Below are 22,842 nucleotides of genomic sequence, written 5' to 3'. Positions count from 1 at the left end.
TTATATGTGTTTTCTAGGCTATTGCTGTAAGTGCATGGGTCCGTGATTCATGGCCTGTTCTTATTCTTATGCATTCTTCCTTGCGCCTGCATTGGGCTTCAGTAAGTGTTTTGTTAACTTCATATTTCAGATTTGGAAGATGGCTTCTACCCAATGTGCATTTAATCTTCTTCTTCTTCTTTTTTTTTTTTTTTTTTGTTTGTTTGTTTGTTTGTTTGTTTGTTTTTTTTGTTTTTTTTTTTTTTTTTGTGTTTGCAAATTGGATTGTTTTTATTTATTTGATATTTTTTCCTTGGTAGAGAACATATATCCCTTGGTGCATCGTGCTATTGTTGCTACCTCTGCTCTTCCGGATCTTCGAAGTAAGATTAATGTGTGTGTATAAAATAGATTGCTATAGTTAGGTGTGTAATAGATTTGTTGGTACATCACATGTGCTTTGATGATTTTCAAATACTACATTATTTTCTTTCAGATTGCTTAATCTATGCCATTGTACTTTTCTATCATCAAATTCAGTTGAATGTTTATTACTGACCAACATAGAAGAAACACGCATTTTGGTAGAGAAAGCATGTCATGTAAATTTGGTTTTACACTGAATGAGAGAACACAGCTTTAAGGTTGCATTTTGATTTCAGTAAATATATATTTCGGCATTGTTCGAAAGTAATATTTTATATACATTTTTGGATTTCCTTTTTCTTCTTGCAAAGTTTCTGAATTTTTTTTCTTTTTCTTTGGTGCTTTATTTTAAGAACGATATGACAGGATGCCTAACCATGTTGAATCTAAGCTTTTGCCGTTTCAACATGTTGGTGTTAGGCATGTGGTGGATTTGGATATTTTTCCTCATTGGACTTCCGTTATTCAACATGCATTAATTATATTCCCCAGGAGCATGATGAAGTTTCTCTATTACTTCATTATCACTGAACTATGGAAGTTTTTGAAACTAATACGAGTTTTTATAAGTTTTTTTCAAGTATATCTTGCAGCATGGAGGATGTGTTCTATTAGCAGATGAAATTGGACTGGGAAAGATTTTGCAGGAAATTGATTCACTCGAACCATTTCTAGTCTTCAATGTGATTTAAGCATGTATATTGAGTTTATATGTGTTTTTTAGGCTATTGCTGTAAGTGCATGGGTCCGTAATTCATGGCCTGTTCTTATTCCTATGCATTCTTCCTTGCGCCTGCATTGGGCTTCAGTAAGTGTTTTGTTAACTTCATATTTCAGATTTGGAAGATGGCTTCTACCCAAAGTACATTTGATCTTCTTCTTCTTCTTTCCTTCTTTTTTTGTTTTGTTTTGTTTTGTTTTTTTTTTTGTTTTTTGTTGCCAAATTGGATTGTTTTTATTTATTTGATATTTTTTCCCTGGTAGAAAACATATATCCCTTGGTGCATCGTGCTATTGCTGCTACCTCTGTTCTTCCGGATCTTTGAAGTAAGATTAATGTGTGTGTATAAAATTGATTGCTACAGTTAAGTGTATAATAGATTTGTTGGTACATCACATGTGCTTTGACGATTTTCAAATACTACATTATTTTCTTTCAGATTGCTTAATCTATGCCGTTGTACTTTTCTATCATCGAATTCAGTTGAAAGTTTATTACTGACCAACATAGAAGAAACACGCATTTTGGTAGATAAAGCGTGTTATGTAAATTTGATTTTACACTGAATGAGAGAACACAACTTTGAGGGTGCATTTTGATTTCAGTAAATATATATTTCGGCATTGTTCGAAAGTAATATTTTATATACATTTTGGGATTTCCTTTTTCTTCTTGCGCAGTTTCTGATTTTTTTTTTCTTTTTCTTTGGTGCTTTATTTTAAGACCGATATGACAGGATGCCTAACCATGTTGAATCTAAGCTTTTGCCTTTTCAACATATTGGTGTTAGGCATGTAGTGGATTTGGATATTTTTCCTCATTGGACTACCGTTATTCAACATGTATTAATTATTTTCCACAGGAGCATGATGAAGTTTCTCTATTACTTCATTATCACTGAACTATGGTAGTTTTTGAAACTAATTCGAGTTTTTATAAGTTTTTTTTCAGGTATATCTTGCAGCATGGTGGGTGTGTTCTCCTTGCAGATGAAATTGGACTGGGAAAGATTTTGCAGGAAATTGATTCACTCGAACCATTTCTAGTCTTCAATGTGATTTAAGCATGTATATTGAGTTCATATGTGTTTTCTAGGCTATTGCTGCAAGTGCATGAGTCCGTGATTCTTGGCCTGTTCTTATTCTTATGCATTCTTCCTTGCGCCTGCATTGGGCTTCTGTAAGTGTTTTGTTAACTTCATATTTCAGATTTAGAAGATGGCTTCTACCCAGAAAGCATTTGATCTTCTTCTTCTTCTTTTTTTTTTTTTTTTTTTTTTTTTTGTTTTTGTTTTCTTTTTCAGATGATTCAATAATGGCTGGATATCCTCCATCAAATATACTTGTATGTTGTTTGAAGTCCCTTTCTAAAATTTTCTAGTTACTTTTTCTTTTGTTGTTGAAGCTGGAATCTTAAGCATTTTTTTCTCCCTTTTATGCCCTTCACCTTTGAGAATTTGAATATTGGTTATTTGGTTCTTTATTTATTTATTTTTATCTAAATTATTTATGTTTTACAAATGAGTTATTTTCTAGGTTGTTTTATCTCAATGTGGTGGATCAAACACAGCTGGGTATACAATAATACCATCAAATACCAAGGGTAGCATTCATCTTGATGGTCTATTCAACATCATCTCCTATGACGTAGTCCCTAAGCTACATAATCTACTAATGGCATTAGAGTTTAAGGTAAGTACTGCCATTATTTGGTTTCTACATCTTCACTGTGTTTTCCTTGTCTCATTCTCTTGGATTTTAACAATTAGTGATAGTGGGAAACTAATTTTGTAGTTTCATTTTATCAATATGCATAGAAAAGTAAGTAATACAGTTATCATACTAAATCTTAGACAGTTGGAAAGCACATGAATAAAAAATAAGAGTGGATGAAATGGAGTCCAGATGGATGAGTGGCAATACTAGAAGTGATAGAGGCCTTTCTTCTCTCTCCCTCATATGATCATGCGACTTATAAATGCTCAATGTAAAATAATTCAAGAGGACTAAGAATATGGCTGAATAACTTTTCTATATTCAATCATTCATACCGAATCATACATGAGTTTATATAAGCTGATTACAATGTAAATGTAAGGAAAGAATAACTACACAAATCAAGCATCTATTACACACAATCATCCATGATATTATATGATTGTGTATTTACAAAACAACCTATAAGATTACATCAAATCTTTCCTTATGTGTGCATATCTTTATGTCATAGCAGCAAGGAGAGATGATCTTCTTTCCTTAGCTGCATCATTGACTGATGGTAAGGCTAAATGTGATGAATCACAAGGATCCTCGACAGTTGCAAGATCCTTGTCTTTATGAGATTCTGCTATGCTAACTGATGAGGATGATGTGGCTGCATAGTCAGTGAGTTTGATAGGTTGACCTGGCTGCTTAGATGGCTCAAGTGTGTCATGTAGTCTAACACAATGGTGATATATTTATGACCATTGTGAGCATTGTAAGGTCTGAGGAGAGGATAACAAGCACAACCAAAGACTTTGAGGAGAGAATAATCAGGCCGTTTGTAAAACAATTTGAAGTAAGGAGAGTGATTTTCAGCACGGTTGTGGGAAGTCTATTGATCAGGTAGACTGCAGTATTCAATGCATCAACCCAATAAGAAAGGGGAAGGTGAGATTGAGCTAGTAGGGCTAAACTAGTATCCACTATATGCCTATATTTCCTTTCAGCAAGGCAAATTCTGTTGGGGAGTATGAGGACACGAAATTCTGTGGAAGATACCATTTGAGCTTAGGAGGTGTTTGAATTGATTGGAGGTAAATTCCCCTCCTCCCTCAGATTGAAAGGCCTTGATTTTCTTAGACAATAAGTTCTCTACTAGGCTTTTGAATTGTACAAGACATGCAAATGTATTTGATTTGTTATGTATTGGATAAATCCAAGAAAACCTTGAGTAGTTGTCAATGAAAATCACATAGTAACGACATCCATTAAGAGAATGAATTGGAGAACACCATAAATTAGAATGTATTGTTTCTAATGATTGGGTGATTACATTATTAGAATCAGAAAAAGGAAGAGACTTGGACTTTGCTACTCGACAAAGTTCACACAAATCTTCATTTGAGATAGGACCAAGTATAGGTAGGTTTACAAGTTGTTTGATTTTATTCAAAATAGGAGGTGTAGGGTGCCCTAACCGACTATGCCATATCTTGGAGGAGGCTGTGACTCCAAGGGATGCTGAAACCTTCTTGACTTTATTAGCTGATTGGACAGAAAGATTGGATAAAGTCCATCCCTACTTGGCCCTTGCAAAAGAGTCTGCCCGGTGAGGTTGTCCTTCACAAAGAAATGAGAGTCAGTTAGTATGAACCAGCACTTGTTGTCTACACAAAATTGATGTATAGATAACAAGTTTGTTGCTGTAGAAGGACATTGCAAAATATGTTTCAATTTGAAGGAGTATTTGAAAGGATGTTTAGAATTGTACAAAACAAATGAACCTATGTTGGATATAGGCAAACCTGTGCCGTTACCTATAGCAACCTCATCATCACCTATAAAGGGTTCTTGAAGCATCATATTGCCTAAGGCAGCCGTGACATGATTGTTAGCTCCACTGTCAACAAACCAAGCATCTTCATCATTGTGTTCTGCAGCAGAGGAGTGGGTTCGAGCCATCATAGCAAACAACTGTGGAGGTGGATTCTTCCCTTGGTAAGAGTAATCTATTCGGTGATAGCAGTCCAGTGCTAAGTGTCTAGGCTTCCCACAAATTTGACAAGATGCTCTAGTAAATAATGAAGTAGGAGAAGGGCCAGTGGGAGGTGTACCAAGAATGGATTTCTGTGAGAAGTGATTGCCTCCTGGTCGCCTGAGATTGTTCTTGTAGATGTTTCTTTGGTAGCCTTTTGGCTGATTGGACTGATATGAATTCCTTGAGTAGCCTCCTGCAGGCTGGTATGAATTCTTGGAGTAGCTCCTTGACTTCCCTTTGTTGTAGTTATCACTTGGATTGGATGTCTTGGTTTTTGAGAGTAAAGGGCAAAATTGCCTAATTCAGTGAGTGGATGTGGCTGTGATTGATGGCTGTTGAGCAGGATCTCATGGTTGAGTAGTTCACATTGAAATTCTTCAAAGGTCATGGATGTTGTTCGAGTGGTGAAGTTGAACAAGGTAATGAAGGTGGTATAGACGGGATTCAAGCCTCCAAGGATGTAAGAGATGAGATCATCATCTCCTACAGGCTGTCCTGCAGCAGCAAGCAGGTCTGAACAGGATTTGATTTCATTGAGGAATTATAAGCAAGACTTAGAACCTTGATTGAGAGTCTGCAACTGTCTCTTTAAGTATGAAACTCTGGCCTTGGACTGCGATGCATACCTAGTGGACAGTGTGGTCCAAACTTGCCTAGCTGTCTTTAATCCATAGAGGGAGGATAGCATACGGTCTGACATTGTTGTGTTGAACCAACTAAGAAGGCTTTGATCCTTCTTCTGCCAAAGTAAGTAATCTGGATTCACTGTTGTGGTGACTTGTCTAGTTTCATCAATGACATATTTGGGAGGACATGTCTCACTCCCATCAACAATACCCATCAGATCGTGGGTATTCAGAATTGGGTTCAAATGACTTACCCAATTCAGGTAATCTGCAAGGCCATCTAGTTTAGTGGAGATTTGTTGAGTGATACTAGGTAGGGTGAAGGTAGTGGTGACTGGTGCAGGAGATGAGGAGATGAGGGAGTTGGTTAGAGGTGCAGCAGAAGATGAGGAAGAAGCAGAGGAACTGGCCATTGTTGCAGGATCGAAGGAGTTTTCCTTTCAATACTCTGATACCATATAATAATTCAAGAGGACTAAGAATATGGCTGAATAACTTTTCTGTATTCAATCATTCATACCGAATCATACATGAGTTTATATAAGCTGATTACAATGAACCACATTTTTCAGCAGTATTTTTTTGACATGTGACAAAAATGAAAATTCTTAGAATGGTTTAATTCTAAGTGCATGTGCTCTTTATAGTGGAGCATGATAATTCTTTTAGAATTATGACTGTTGGTGTAGACAGTGTTTTGGAAAATTCTTAGAATGGTTTAATTCTAAGTGCAGATGCTCTTTATGGTGGAGCATGATAATTCTTGTAGAATTATGACAATAATTCTTGTAGAATTATGACTGTTGGTGTAGACAGTGTTTTGTATGGCATCCCAGGGTGTGGGGATCGGCATCGGTCAAGATGCAAACCTGAGGTCTCAAGTGGAGGTTGCGAAATTCAAGTCGTGGTAGAGATTGTAGCGGCTTGATGGAATTCAAGTCAAGGTGGAGATTGTTGGAAATTGCCTTGAATTAATCAAGCCATGAATTCCACATGGTCAAATGGTTGGTGGAGTTTGGCAACCAAGACATCAAAGTAATAGTGCATGGTTGTTGAATCAACTGAGACGTCAAATGAATAGTATATGATTGACCACGGACTTTCATGTTTTTCACCAACCTTCTGCTCCTATATAAGGAGGGCTGCCGAAGAGAGTAAATTATCTCTGAATCCCTTAGAAGAGATTCCAAGGAAGAGCTTCTTCAATGTAAGGAAGAGAGAAGAAAGCTAAGGAGGGAATGGGCAAGAGAGTCAGTGTTTTGTCCTTAATTCAATTATTACTTGTATTGAGATGAGCGTGTGAGACTTTTTTCTGGGTAAAGTGTATTTGGGTGGTATGGGCATGTATTGTGAGTTGTAAAAATTTGCTTATAGTGGAACTCTCTTGTTAGTGGACGTAGGCCAGATTTTGGACCGAACCACATAAACTCTTTGTGTACATGTGTGATTGATGTTTGTTTTCGTGTATTTTCTTTCTAAACTTGTCTTCCGTATAAAAAGTTAGGAGAAATTTGTTGCCAATTTATTATCAATTTCCTAACAAAACCCAAGATAGTGTCATGGAATGTAAGAGGGCTGAATGAGATGGAGAAAAAGGTTGAGGATTAAAAGTTCTTTTAGATATTAGAAGGCGGGCATTATTTGTTTATATTCTCTTGATTCTTTTATTTTAATTTTTTTTTTTTTAATATCCAATGCGTATTTCTAGCATACTTTTATAATTAAAAAAAAAAAAAATTACACAAAGGAATAATTAAACTTGATTTATCAAAGGCACTTCTCTTTATAATAAGATCATCTAATGCTCTTAATTTGCATAAGTAAAGACAATTTTCTTAATAATTAATTAGTAATTAGTGATTAATTATACAAAGTAATAATGGACTAAGTATCCTTTCATAGTTTCATATGAGTAATATTAGTTTATTAATTTAAGTTTGCTGTTAAAAAAAAAAAATTATAAAAAACATAAATAATGACTTTCCAAGTCACTCAGTCGCCACCTTTTACTTAATGTTATTCTCTCTCCGCATATGAATATTCTTCTAATCCTCATATGATTGGCCTTTTCGTTTTTTTAACGTTTGTTTACGAGGAAAAACTTAAAGAAAAACAAGGCTTGCGACATATGTCAATTGCTTACTGTCTGTTTGGGTGTGTATTTAAGTGGTTTAAAAGTTATTTTAATACTTAAAAAGTTTGTTTGAAGAAAAAAGTATTTATTTGATAAAAAAAAATTGAAAACACTTTTAAGGGTTCAAAAAGTCCAAAAATAGCAAATTGACAAAAGTTTAAAAATGAAGCGTTTGCCAAAAAGTATTTTTTGACTTAAAAAATTTATTTCTCAAACACAATTCTAAACATGCTCTTACTATTAAAATGCACATATCATTGCATTTGTTTGAACAAAATTTGTTTTTAGAACGTCTCTATCTTCACCAACCTCAACTTAAAAATAAGAAGGAAAACCATTTTCAACATGATTTTTTATACTCAACTTACATCATAGCGTTTAAAATGGGTTGTTAGTTATTTTATTTATTCTAAGCAAATAAGGAAAGGGCTACATGGGTAAAATGGGTTGTTAGTTGAGAACGTTTATTGGGTTTATTTTTAAATTTTTTTTTGTACAAAATATAAAACGCTCAAATTTTTTTTTTTTATATTTATGTTACATCATAACACATTTTCAACTAAAAAGCAAAAAAAAAAAAAAAAAAAAAAAACATAATACGTACATTGACCAACAACGTAATAATTTTTTGTTTAAGTATATTTTCAACGTAACAGTTTAATAAATTGGATTAAAAAAAAAAAATTCATATTTAATTTAAAGAAAATTTTTATCAAAAATTTTAGCCCCTTTTTTTTTTTTTTTCTTCGCATTGAGCTTCCTCAAAGGACTTAAGTCTATTTAATTAGAGAAATGCTATATATTACATGCCTATCCTATTTTTATTTTATTTTATTTATTTAATTTTGCAATCCTAGCTACTTGGTTGATTTGATAGATTCATTAGCCCATAAATATTTTTATTTTTAATTTAAAAAAAAAGGCTAATCCAATAACCAATAGGCCGTAGGCGTTACCCCATCAGCCCGGTAGAACGTGAATGAAATGGGGGGTGTAATAATTAGAATTACTTATCTTCTGGCTCAACATGGTTGTGAGCCAGAAGGTGCTGTGTCACTATAATTTCTGGTGCTGTGTCACTACAACTGAAACAGTTTTTTTTTTTTTTTTTTGAATCTTTTTCATTTCTTTCACACAAGATCTGGTGCTACAAATACAATCATCTATCTAAAACTTCCTTAATTTATTGATTCCCCTCAATGATTTGCTATAAATTAAATTCTCTCCAAATATTTATATCAAACCATTCATTTCACCAAACAGTTTCATAAATTAAGATAGAAAGATTGCTCATAAATTTCTGTTAATCTGGAGACTGCCCTTTAGCAATCTATATATATATATATATATATATATATTTCTGTATATTTTCAGAGGATAAAAAACCAAAAAACAAAAAACTCAAAGCTACTCATATCTAGACACGAACATGTGAATTACATTTCTGCTTTTGAATGGATTGGCTGGAAACATCATAGGACATGGTGCAATTCATTTCCACTACAATATTTTTCTTGAAAATATTAAGGATCTTCACCCTGCCGCTGAGTTTTGTAAAGCTGCTCATCGCCAAAGCTCCTGACCTCAAATCGTATGCAAGGCTTTCAACGGCAATCTTGTCGGTGATGATATCCACCGTCAAATTCATCCTCAGGGTATGCCTCGCCTTGGCCTTGCCGGACGGAATCTGAGCCTCACCCACCATTTCCCCACGATAATACACACTCGTCGTGCTGTTGGTATATCTAAACGACGCCGCGTTGGGGTTCTTCACGGAAACGTCGGCGGTGAGGGTGATATTCGGCCTTTGACCGGAAGTGCCATTGAAGGCGGCGAGGTTTAGCTGTGGGAGTGTCACGGAGTTCATCCGGACCTCCGGGTCTTTTATGTGGAAGACGGTGAAGCCGAGGACTAAAAGAGTAACGGCTATGAGTAAGAAGACGGCGGTAACGCAGCCGCAGCACTTGATGTATTTTCTTTGACGGAATTTAAGCTCTGTTGAAAGTTCTTCATCTTCGTCGCTGCGGGTTCGGTAGGAGAAACGGGTTAGCGGCTTGCCCTGCTCTTTTTCAGCCATGGCCGATTTCGAGCAGAAATAGTGAATCGGTGATGGGTGATATATATGAAAATTTTGCTGCAATATATATATATATATTCTACTTGGAAGTCTAATAAGTATTTGGATGATGGAGTTTGAGTCGGTCCACCATGCTTTTTGTTCCAGACGCGTTTGCAAGGCCTGACTTTGATTCTTCGGACTTGTCTATGGAATTCCACCTTAGAAAATTGCCGGATAGTATGTTTTTTTTTATTCTTAAATCACTCAAGGAAGCTTCTTATTAATGATGATGGAATATATTATTATTGCACGGCAATGGCCAAATTAATCAAATCATATGGCTTGCCTTTTCATTACATAGTAGCAATTCAAACAGTAAATATCAAAGAATTTTTTATTTTGAAATCATATGAATGAAAGTCATTTCTTGTATCGAACAGATGAAAAAACACTACTTATTAAAAATGTGACATGTTACAACGCGAATCATAAGAGATTTTCTGACTAAAAACTTTTATGTAACATAAAGCGTAAGAACCTCATAAATACCCAATTGTCACTGGTAAAATGTCACAAATATTTTTTTTAAGCTATTCAATGTAAGAAACTTGCATGAATTCACATCATTTTCAAATATATAATTTTTTTTAGAAAAAAATGGTAAGAAACTTATATACCTCCCCATGAAAACTATCTCACATTTATTATTTAAATTATTAATAATTCATGTGTCTTTCCTTTTCTCTTTGTAATGAAACGTGCAATTGTGGTGATGTAATGGGGAAGTGAAAGGAGGAACAATAACGTCTTAATCAGCACAAGAAATGAAATATCTTTTTCCCTTGCTTACCCACCCAACATAGAGGAAGGAAATGCCACCATCATTGGTCAAGGATTTGACTAAAGGAAGAGGGCGACTGAAATTTAGCAAGGGATATTTCCACGAAAGTGTTGAGAATTGAACTGTAGAATTGGATTATAGTAGCCATAACATATCCCTTCTCATAAAATTTTTTGGTAAAACAGTTCTTGGTGAAATAATTTTTGACGGCCGGATCCGCAAGGAGTTACCGATTATTGAAAAAAGGCCGATTTTTGAAAACTCGTAAACACTCTGTTCTTTAAATCAATAGTCTTTTAGAATAATTGAATAGAGAGAGTTTTCGAGAGAGATGAAACGTGATAATGTTGTACATACCTTATTTTTAGAGAGAGCAACTCATTTTACAGAGAGGCTTAAGAATATGGTTCTTGGATACTTGGCACATATTAAGCTTAGAGATGTTTGATATTTTTCGTATAATGCGTTGCATGAATGGGGTCTATTGGTAATTAATTGTACCAACAATTTTCAAAATCCAAACACTTTTCAAATGTAAACTTTATTTCATCCCTATATGTTAAGTTTTTAGTGTTGGCAAATTTAGTGTCAAAACATATATGGTTTATGGTTAGGTTGTTGAAAAAATTGATCTAAGACATGTTTATTAAAGTTTGTGTATATTGTCAATATTGACCTAGTTGGACTAAAATGTTCATAAATTTTGGCTCCGATTGAAGCAAACTTGATGTTTTTGGAAAGATGACTCAAAATTATACAACGTTTTATTTCAATAAAAGTTTCCAATTCCAATGTTTACCAGGTTAAAACGGGCCATGAATAGAAGTCCTAAAATTTGCACGTTTGGGGAACCTACTTTGTGATTTTATGGCTACTTTCTCAAGTCTATTTAAAGACTTTTGGAGCACGAATTTTGTAAGGATTGGAAATTTGGAGGCAATATTTTCATAGAAAAAAGAGGTTATTCTTCCAAGTGCAAGAGAAAAAGCTTATGTTTTTGTGCTTTCAATTACTTATCTCTTAAGAGTATTTATTGTAAACCAAAACCATTCATCAACATTCAACAATATCAAGAAGCTAATTGAAGGTTCCGGTTAAGGAGATGCACTACAAGAAAATTATCGAGTTTGGAGACAAGTGAGAAGCTTATTGATCTTACAGAGTCTAGGATTTGTAAATGGTTATAAGTTTCCTTGTGTATGTAATATGAGTATTCAAATAGTGATTTCTTGGGTTTGTTTGCCTCGATGTTGATTTACTTACTTTTGAAGGGCTTTTCAAAAAGTTTTCACTTTCGTCACAAAATATCTATGTCCGATTGATTTATTGCTTTTCATATATTTGGTGAATGTATGAATATTTGTTATCTGTTTAATCCCACTTACAAACACCTATTCAATCCTCTTTATATATTTTGATGTTGTTTTGAGTCTTTTTTATATTATAGTTCCCGTTTCTTGCTCTAAAAATAGTGGTAATGAAGAGTAAAAAAATTAACAATTCCATACCTTGACCTCATACCTCTGTCGAGACAAGTTATATATATATATATATATATATATATATATATATATATATATACATCAACATAAATTTCTAATTAAAGTCTAAAAATAATTTTTAAAACCATTATCAAACGTACCGGTGATGGTCTTCCTAAATTTTTCCTATGTTTATTCCTGAAGCTTAAGTATTGTTGGCCACTACTCTTTTGGGTTATCATGTAATTAAGAAGTATTTTGGTGTTTTAGAGTTACCATAAAAAGGAAATTATGTAAAAATATTTAATTTGTTTTATATGAATTGGAGAAGGTGAATAAATCATAATTTGTGTTTGCCTTCTCTAATTATACCCTTCTACTATTATTGATATAGGACGTGATTTTTTTTTTTTTTTTGGATATGTCCGCACAAGAGGGTGTAGTGGTTATAAGACGGGATTGCAAGTTTGTCGAGTATGGTGAAAGAAGATTCCAGCTTTGTAATTTAAAATCCTATTAAATATTCACAAACTAATTTTACTTTTATGTCAAATCACAATTACAAAATAAAATATATATATAAAAAAAAAAAAAATCTAAAAAACTTTACGATGCAAGCTCAAAGTTTTTATGAGGACATGTGGGCCGAACCCAATTAGCAAGTTCAGGGCAGCCCAAGCCTTTGCTAGTCATAGAGGCCTGCCCAAGAGAATTGAAATCAACATCCTTTTAGCTTAGACGAGCAATAAATCCTACAAAGCCCATAGGCTACTCTTGATTGCAGAGTTATTGAAATCTCAATCTTTATTTTTAAATTAAATAGGTTAGATTTTGTTACCCTAACATTTTACTATATTTATCAAATCAAAATTTACCATATATAAGTGCTAGCAATGAATTAAAGAAAAATAAAAATATTTAAAGTAATAAAATGTTGAAACGATAAAATTCTAACCATTGGATTTGAAAAGAACGGTTACGATTTCAAAAGCGCTGCAACATTTTTTTCATGAAATTTATTAGGTTTAGATTATTTATATGGGTATTTTTTCTTATCATATGTATTTTTAGAATTAGGTTTTTTCCAGAATAGCCTATAAAAAGCTTTTGTTTTAGACTTTTGTTAATAAGCTATCAATTATTAACTAAAATGGGAAATTATACTTATCTTCCTCAAACTATCACCTTATTTAAAATATTCCTCTAATGTATCAATTTTTCTAATGTCTCCCAAATCTATTATTAGGGTTACAATGTTTTCCTTGGATTAAACTTTTATGTTAAATCTTAATAGAGGGTTGTATGTGTGTTTCACCAACAACATTTTTATATGGACCGACTTGATGAAATTTGTAAAAATACAACTATACTCTTAATATAATTATACTTGTCTTCCTCAAACTATCACCTTATTTAAAATATTCCTCTAATGTATCAATTTTTCTAATGTCTCCCAAATCTATTATTAGGGTTACAATGTTTTCCTTGGATTAAACTTTTATGTTAAATCTTAATAGAGGGTTGTATGTGCATTTCACCAACAACATTTTTATATGGACCGACTTGATGAAATTTGTAAAAATACAACTATACTCTTAATATATATATATATATATATATATATATATATATATATATATATATATATTGCTGGGTGTGACACACGGTCTGGGCGTGAGTTTTTCTTTTCCCTTGATTTTTTTTTTTTTTTAAAAAAAAAAAAAACTTTTTCAAGGTATTTTTGTAAAAATATGCATTAATTAACAATATGAAAGAAGATAGATTTGTCTACGTAACAAAAGCTGATTGGGTAAAAATGCCAAAAAATTTTCTCTTTAGGCTGCTAGAGTAGAAGGGAACGTTTTCCAGACTTTGGTCTGTGAAGGAAATCTGAGCAACGTTTGTGGATCCTACAGTAATTATGGCAGAAGAACTTCCCCATCTATGGGAAAAATTTACTCTCACGGAAGATGAAGACCTGGAATTGGAGATACCGGGAGAGAAATTTCAAGAACTGGTCTCACGTGGCCAGACATGTATTGTTGGGAAACTGTTAACGGATCGATTGGTTAGCAAAGAAATCATTAAGGACTCATTGTCGAGATGGTAGAAATCTACGGGTGGCCTATCTTTTAAAATCATAGGAGATAACCTTTTTCTGATTGACTTCACCAATAGAGAAGACAAGGAACGTGTTTTGGCAGGAACTCCTTGGGTGTTCGAAGGAAGTTTGTTCTTAATTGAAGACTTTGATGGAACTTTCTCTCCCTCTGAATTCACTCTTGATCATGCAGCATTTTGGGTCTGGATGCGAAACTTGCCTTTGGCATGTATGAGTCGGGAGATAGGTCAAATGATTGGGGTCTCGATTGGAGCGGTGGAAGCCATTGATACGGATGGAGAGGGACTCAGGTGGGGCGAATCCCTGCGTGTCAAGATTCTCCTCATCTCACCAAACCACTCCCATGAGGAAGGTAAATAAAACTCCAAGGTGAAGTCAGGTGGATTAATTTTCAATATGAACGTCTCCCAAAACGATTCTGCTATAACTGTGGAGTCATTATTCATGGGAAGGCTGGATGTACTCGTCGAACCTCCTTCCGTCATCAGGAGCAAGAGTATGGCCCATGGTTGAGGGCGGCATCCCCAACTAGACTAACAGAGAGGAATCAAGAGAGAAACACAATGAGGGGTTCGAATAGCCAAAGGAATGCTGCAAAGTGTGAGCGTGAGACTCAATGGAATGGAGATAATCCGACAAATGGGGATTTCTACGTCCTCTGAGAGAATGGGGAAGAGATCGGCGGTGCTGGGGACGACAGTTTCAACGAGGGTGGCGGCGTAAACCCTAAACCCTAAAACAGACATGGCGGAGATGGTGGCACAAATCACGGGTTCTTTGATGGAAAGATACGTGAAGGAGGACAGTTACAGAAAAACAGGAATTTGCAAGGAAAGGAGCGTGCACCTGATCGCAATGTCTTAATGGGAGAGGATTTACGGGCTGCCAAAAAAGGAAAATGGGAGGAGGGGACACGTATCATGCCTCTGCATGTCTCTCTAGGACGCGCGAATGGCAAAAATGTCCATGGTTTAGTGGACAAATTTTCTATGGGCCCAACTGGTATCACAAGCAGCCCAACGAATTTGCACAACTTCACAGGCCCGCATTTTTCAGAGATTGAGAAAACAATGCAGACTAAACGTGGGGGGCACAAAAAGACAAAAGGAGACACTCACTTGGCAGCACCAGGTTCATGGAAACGCAAAGTCAGTGAGGTATCTGACACAGAGGGAGCTGCAGGACTCAACCAAGGGGCTACGCATAAAAGAGGAGTAAATGGAGAATTAAAACCCATTGGAGAGACAAGTATTCTTACGGATACACAAGCTGGATCGGGGATGGCGGAGGCTGTGGAACAGCCCCGCCGACCGCAATGAAGATAATAAGTTGGAACTGTCGAGGGCTTGGGAACCCTCGCACAGTTCAGGAACTTTGCCGGATGGTGAAGCAAAAGAGACCCGCTATGGTCTTCCTAATGGAGACTAAACTATATGGCAATAAAATGGAGGTAGTTCGGTGCAAACTCAATTTTAAAAACATGTTTGTCGTAGATTGTGTGGGAAAGAGTGGTGGTATGGCTTTGTTTTGGGGGGGCGACGTGTCGGTGAATATAAAAAATTTCAGTCAGCGACATATAGGTGGTTTGGTGACTATACCTGGTATGTTAAGAGAGTGGCAATTCACGGGTTTTTACGGACATCCGGATCTCTCAAAACGATTTGAAGCTTGGGAACTAATGAAGTATATTGCTCGTCATTCTACGGCACCATGGGTTTGTATAGGAGATTTCAATGAAGTGGTGGATTCTTCGGAAAAATGGGGTGGAAAGAATAAAGCGAATAGTCAAATGTTTGCATTTAGACAGGCTTTGGAGTATAGCAATCTTACGGACCTAGACTATGTGGGGCCTAAATTTACGTGGAGCAATTGTCGGGAGGGGCATGATTTTACAAAGGAAAGATTGGATAGGGGGTGGCAAACCATGACTAGAGAACATTGTATCCGGAAGCAAGAATCTAGGTGGACGTGACTACTTGCTCAGACCATCTCCCTTTGACTCTTGTTTTAACAAGAGAAGAGGAGAGGGGCTGTGTTAGGAAAAGTTTTCGTTATGAGGCAAGCTGGGCACTCAACCCGGGTTATGATGAGGTGTTAGAGAAAGCTTGGCTAAGACCGCATGATGGGAGTTGGGGGAGCATTGGGGAAAACTTAAGAAGATGCCAAGTGGAACTCTCATGCTGGCAGCATGGTTTATATGGGAACTTGCATGGAAAAATTAACAAGACAAAACAGAGACTTAGCCGATTACAAGGAGCAAAAGATGGTGAGATGGGCTCTAGGCTTCAGTCCACAAAAACCGAACTGCAAATGTTGCTGGACCAGGAAGAGTTGATATGGCAGCAACGTGCAAAAACGGACTGGCTAAAATTTGGGGACCGCAATACAAAATACTTTCATGCTTGTGCAAACTCTCGACGCCAAACTAACCGGATTGTGCAAATTAAAGATGCCGATGGCAGGGGACTGTGGGACGGAGGATGAGGTAAAAAATGCTTTCATAAATTATTTTGATAAATTGTTTACCTCAGATAATGTAGGAGCTCTAAAGCCTGCACTAAATCCGGTTTCTAGGAGGGTGTCTGAAGCAATGAATGAAGAATTGCTCAAACCTTTTCATGGGGAAGAAATACATCGGGCTTTATGTCAAATGGCCCCTATGAAGGCACCGGGTACGGATGGTTTCACTGCAGGGTTCTTTCAAAAAAGTTGGAATTTAATGGGAGAAGACATATGCCAATTGATTATGAGCATCCTAAATACGGGTATCATGCCTCCTTCCCTCAACTCTACAAATATTGCTCTAATACCTAAGGTGAAATGCCCAGCCAGTGTTAGTGAATACATGCCTATCAGTTTATGCAATGTACTTTATAAATTGATATCAAAAGTGTTGGCAAACCGACTTAAAAAAATTCTCCACTTGATTATTTCCCCCATTCAGAGCGCTTTTATCCCTGGGAGACTTATCACTGACAACGTGTTGGCTACGTATGAAACTTTGCATACAATGCACTCACGTTTAAAGGGAAAAAAAGGCTTTATGGCGGTGAAATTAGATATGAGTAAAGCATATGACAGGGTGGAGTGGAATTTTCTTGAAGCTATTATGTGTCGAATGGGTTTGCTACTAAATGGATTCATCTCATGAGAATGTGTGTGACCACGGTCCCTTATGCGGTTGTTATCAATGGGAGCCCCTGTGGCCATATTATTCCGAAGAGAGGACTACGACAGGGTGACCCGATTTCCCCATATTTGTTCCTTATCTGTGCAGAAGCTCTAAGTGCTCTACTGTCTACAGCAACTGAAGAGGGGTTATTGACGGAGGTCCCTACATCTAGACGGGGCCCGCAGCTAAGCCACCTCTTCTTTGCAGATGACAGTTTGCTTTTTTGCAGGGCCACTATTGAACAATGGAACTGTCTGACAAATGAACTTAAGGCTTATGAGGACGCTTCGGGTCAATGTCTCAATAATGCTAAGACGTCCATTTGTTTCAGTAAAAATACATCTCTGTTGGATAGAGAAGCGATTCTTGCAGCTTCGGGTATCCCTGCTTCCCAATCCATTGATGCCTATTTGGGTCTCCCATCCATGGTTGGTAAATCTCGTACGGCGGCTTTTAGAGGTGTTATTGACAAAGTTTGGAAGCGCCTACAAGATTGGAAGATCAAATTCCTCTCCCAAGTAGGTAAGGAAATTCTACTTAAGGCGGTAATTCAAGCAATTCCGTCGTATTGTATGAGTGTCTTCTTGTTTCCAAAAGGGCTTTGTAGGGAGATAAATTCATGAATGAAGAAATTTTGGTGGGGAAATCAAGCTAATGGGTCCCGGGTGCATTGGATGAATTGGGAAACTATGGGGCGTTCCAAGAATTCTGGAGGTATGGGTTTTCGGGATTTTCATAGTTTTAACAAAGCCCTTCTAGCAAAACAATGTTGGAGGCTTTGGCAATACCCAGAAAGCCTAATTGGGCAAATTATGAAGGCAAAGTATTTCCCGAATACTACTATACTTGATGCCCAATTGGGTAAGCGTGTCTCTTTTGCTTGGAGGAGTATAATTAGCTCATGTGATCTACTTAAAAGAGGGGTTGGTATGGAGGGTTGGAAACGGGCAAAAAGCCCGGATTTGGAAGGATAGATGGCTCCCCTCTCCTCATTTGGGCCGAATACTCTCTTCTCCTATTGTCTTGGATGCGGACGCTATGGTAAGCAATTTAATTGATACCAATACGAGAAGGTGGAAACTCCCTCTCCTTGATGCCTTATTTTCTAGTGAGGATGTTCAGATGATCAAGACTTTCCTTTGAGTTGCACCAACCAAGAGGACATACAAATATGGAGGGGTACAAAAAATGGAGTGTTTTCAGTAAGAAGTGCTTATCATTTACAGCAAGAACTCTCTTTATCTCACACTGCTGGGAGCTCCAATGAGAATGCTGGGATGGCAGTTTGGAAAGAGATAAGGGCATTGCAAGTGCCTAATGTGGAAAAAAACTTCCTATGGCGGGCCTGCCATGACATCCTACCCACACGAGCAAATTTACACAAACGACATATTATAGACGATCCGATGTGTCCAATTTGTGGGCGTGAGGAGGAGACGGGCTTTCACATTTTATGGCAGTGTCCCTCTGCCATGGATGTGTGGTGTATGGGTAGCAGAGCACTCCAAAAAAGCAACTTCACAAGTCCAAGTTTCATTCAAGTGGTTGAGGGAGTCCTCGCCAAGTGCTCCTCTGATGATGTGAAACTTTTTGTTGGGCTTGCCAAGCGGATTTGGTTAAGGAGAAACGCAGTAGTGCATGGGGGTGCTCTTACTCACCCGCCAGTGTTGCTGCGCCTGACCATTACTACTATCACCGAATTTCACACTGCTACTGCTACGAGTGGACGAAATCCGATCTGTCTGGTGGAACAGGCTCCACGCTGGTTGGCTCCACAGGCTGGGTGGTTGAAGCTTAATTGAGACGCAGCCCAGAATAATTCCCAGGGCTGCATGGGATTTGGGTTAATTCTCCGTGACAATATGGGGCATCTGATTGCTGCATGGTGTGCTTCAAGACAGGGTGTGCTCACTCCTCTAGGGGCAGAGTTAACAGGGGCACTACTGGCTGTCCAGTTCTGCAAAACCTTGGAGTTGACGAGGATTAATTTTGAAGGGGATGCGCAGGTGGCTGTGAATGCTATAAATTCTTCGACCAGGGATATGAGTAACTTTGGTCATGTTGTGGACGACATACACACCGAATTACAAGGCTTACCTTGCTGGCAATTCACGTTCACTCGAAGGAATGGGAATAAAGCCTCTCATCGTTTATCTCGCTTTGCGGCATTGCATGCGATAAGCCAGACATGGCGTGATACACCGCATGTTTGGTTGAGAGACATTATTTATTTGGAGCAAATTGCTCTGGGAGACTAAGTGCTTTTGTAATTTGAGAATCTTGGAGATAATTGGGAGGTGTAACCTTTGTGGTGGCGCTACCTATTGTCTGTCAAGGCCATTAGGGAGAAGTTGGAGTTTGGTTGGATGGATGACTATCCAGTATTGTACTCATCCTATGATGATTGATTTATATAAGTGACTCATTTTATCAAAAAAAAAGAAAAAAAGAAAAAAAAGCTGATTGGGTGTTTGGGCAATCAATTCATCAATTGACGATGTTGTAAAGCGACTGCCGATAAATTTCATAAACTCGATCGTAACTTTTATCGAGCGAATGAGATTTTAATTGAATTTAACGAAGTTTAGTCAAATTTCGATGACTTTTATGATCCTCATCACTTTCCCTACTGTTTTAGCCTATTAATTAAACATTTCTTGAGCAGCCAAGAAACTTTATATATATCAAAGAAACAAATATATATGCTCAATCATAGTGTCATTAAATAATAAATATAAAATGATTCAATATAGTAAAAACTCTACATTTTGCTTATAAAAGTTTACATGGCAAGATGACATATCATTTTTTTTTTTTTTTTAGGAAAAAAAACAAAACAAAAAGGAGATGATGTGCTATTTTTCCACATGAACTTTTATAGACAAAATATAAAATTTTTATTAAATTCTAGCATATCCCTAAATATATACATATAAACACATCAAAGAAGCTATATATATATATATATATATATATATATATATATATATATATATATATATTTATTTTTTTTTGAAAGAAATACATTCCAATTTCATTGATAATAATCACGAGCATAAAACTCTTACATCGCAGGAACACAAAGCCCTGAAAATACAAATTATAACCGAAACTATAAGGATACAACATCACCTAAAACTTCCGCTAACCTATGACTAGTTTTCAGTTGAAATAACAGATCTGCATAAGACAGACGCAATCCAATGCATAGGTAGCGCAAATTCCTTCTCGACTCAAAAGCCAGGATGAAGTTCATGTCCACAACTCAAAAGTTTAGACTACAATTCACATCCACGACCTAAAAGATCTGGACCAAAGTTCAGTTCACATCCAAGCAGGCAGATCGAGTGGCCAAGCCTTATTAAAAAACAAAATTAAAATCTATATGTTTCAAAGAAGCTATATTCTCTACGTAACAAAACCTCATTGGCTCACTGAGCATTCAATTCGGTTATTAGACGTGTGTTTAAAGCTGACAGCCCACAAGAATTTTAATTGAATTTAACAAAATTAACTCAAATTTCAAGAAGTTCATGAAGCTCACTTTTCCTAGAATTTTAATTAAAGAAGAAACTTTACTTAATTCTCTTCATTTTTAATTTTTAATTTTTTTAATTTGTTTTTAAGTTAAAAAACTCTCAATTTAGTGTTTCAAACTTTAAAAAGTTTATAGTGTCACTCATTTATTACGATTTTTTGTTAAATCATAATGGATGCCTTAAAAATTTTCAAAATACCTTTTTTGTTTCTTTAAATAACTAGCTAGCTAGTTAAGGTAATATTATAATTTTATAAATTTCACTCTATTGCAGTTTGATTTTGCTCCAACCTTAACAAAAACGATGAAAGTTGAAGAAGATTAATTAGACAAGTTTTCCCTTTACTTAATTAACCCCATCTAGAACAAGAAATATCAGCTTTTCAGTGCTTGAATCATCATGAAGCAAAAGAATACAACTCTTACAAAAAGAAAAATATAATAGTTTACACTTTACATTAATTAGAAGCATCGAAGATCCTGGAAGGCATGGTTTGCCAAATAAAGAGTCATTGTGCAGTTCATTTCTGTGATCTTCCTCTTCCTTACAATATTCATCAAATTCACTCTCCCACTCAACCTTGCATAGCTGCTTAGTTTCACCATCCCTCCTTCAATCTCACGGCTAAGATTCCTCGCATCCATTACCCTGTTAGATCTCACTTCTACTGTAAAATTCATCCCTTGGGTTTCTCTTGCTTTCACCCGCCCGTGCCCCATCTTTCTGTCACCGACATTCACGCCACCGTACAGCACACTCAACGTGCTGTCATCAAATTTGAACCGACCAAAATTTGCGTTCTTAATTGTCACCTCGGCGACAAAAGTTGCGTTAAAAGAGGGCGATTCTGGGTTATTGCCTTGCTACTTGAGATTTTTCACTGTGATCGACCGCAGTTTGACGTCGGGGATTTTGACACGTAAGACGATCAAGGCGAAGACCAGTACGATGATGCTCAGGGTGACAACTCCGGCGAATATGTAAACGAAACATTTCCCACTTCTTTCCTTTTTTAGTGCTTTGAACGTGGCAATCTCTTCGTCGCTTCGTGGACACATCTTGCTTGGTGCAAATGGAAGTTCTTCCGCCATGTTTCTCTTTTTTTTTCTAAAACTAGAAAGTTTGAGGAGCAAGGAACCCTGGAGGCCAGGTGCTGAAGATGGTGGTGGAGGAAGATGATATAAATAGCATGAGGTTTTAACAACCCCGTTGAATTATTATACAACGTCAGTGGGTCAGTCCCGGAGTGCTAAAGCTAGCGGCCGCCTTAATTTGAAGGTCTTTCTTTTTGAAATCGCCATCTTGCAGAATTTTTATATATTGTCCCAAAATATAGTGGGGAAGCAGGGTGATTTTTTCTTCGGGTCAAGAACAGTGAAAGGGATTGGCTCGAGTGGTACCGGATTTGGTCCGGCCAGCTGACATCTTCGTCATCCGGTTTAAGGTTTCTGTCCTTGTTGAAATAAATTTTAATTTGTAGTCATGCTTGCTTGCGAGACTTGAGTCTTAGGGTGCGGTTACGAACTTAGGATTTTGATTTCGTAAGAATAATTTATATTTTTAAAAATTACTTAATCTAAAATAAAAATTAAAAAAAAATTGTAATGTTTATAAGGAGGCTAAATGATGCATGCTTATTTAAAAATGCGCGAATTTAAATCAAAATTATGATTTCGCATGATAAATAATTGATAAAAAAAGTATTTTTTAACATATTTTACAAAACAACTTTATAATTTTAAAAAGTACTGATTTTAAAAACGCATTTCTCAAAATCACACTTATTGAAACCAGAATTTCAAATGAGCCTTTACTCGATCCATGTGAAGAGAACACTTTGAACGGACCCAAAATTTATCAGACAAAGTCATTACATGAAGTGAAGTTACCTTAGATGGGTGGGTGTTCTTCATTATAAAATAAAAAATAGAAAAGCACGTAGAAGCTTCAAGAGCAAGGCAGAATGGTCGCCTTACAAGTTGATTAGCATGGCTTAGAAGC

At 36.3% G+C, this 22,842-nt stretch overlaps 3 protein-coding genes and 1 pseudogene across 3 annotated transcripts; 2 read left to right on the top strand and 2 right to left on the bottom strand.

The window, feature by feature from the left end:
• Window positions 1–8,977: 8,977 nt before the first annotated feature.
• LOC132173708 (late embryogenesis abundant protein At1g64065-like) lies at window positions 8,978–9,824 on the bottom strand. Its single transcript, XM_059585285.2, has one exon. The coding sequence runs from the start codon at window positions 9,702–9,704 to the stop codon at window positions 9,045–9,047; it is 660 nt and encodes a 219-aa protein (XP_059441268.1). The 5' UTR covers window positions 9,705–9,824; the 3' UTR covers window positions 8,978–9,044.
• A 5,621-nt stretch (window positions 9,825–15,445) lies between these two features.
• LOC148586811 (uncharacterized) lies at window positions 15,446–16,614 on the top strand. The gene is made up of 2 exons (XM_088514349.1): window positions 15,446–16,092; window positions 16,146–16,614. Exons 1-2 carry the CDS (start codon window positions 15,446–15,448, stop codon window positions 16,612–16,614), a joined length of 1,116 nt encoding a protein of 371 aa, XP_088370475.1.
• Window positions 16,615–19,164: 2,550 nt separating this feature from the next.
• LOC132174314 (uncharacterized) lies at window positions 19,165–19,560 on the top strand. The gene has a single exon (XM_059585988.2). The coding sequence runs from the start codon at window positions 19,165–19,167 to the stop codon at window positions 19,558–19,560; it is 396 nt and encodes a 131-aa protein (XP_059441971.2).
• A 1,742-nt stretch (window positions 19,561–21,302) lies between these two features.
• Window positions 21,303–21,932, bottom strand: LOC132174315 (late embryogenesis abundant protein At1g64065-like; annotated as a pseudogene).
• Window positions 21,933–22,842: the final 910 nt, after the last annotated feature.

The sequence above is a fragment of the Corylus avellana genome, chromosome 3 (genome assembly GCF_965113065.1).
Source record: "Corylus avellana chromosome 3, dhCorAvel1.hap1.2, whole genome shotgun sequence".
Lineage (NCBI taxonomy): Eukaryota > Viridiplantae > Streptophyta > Magnoliopsida > Fagales > Betulaceae > Corylus > Corylus avellana.
The sequence above is the reverse complement of the archived record's forward strand: the minus strand, read 5'-3'. Positions and strand labels throughout refer to the sequence as shown.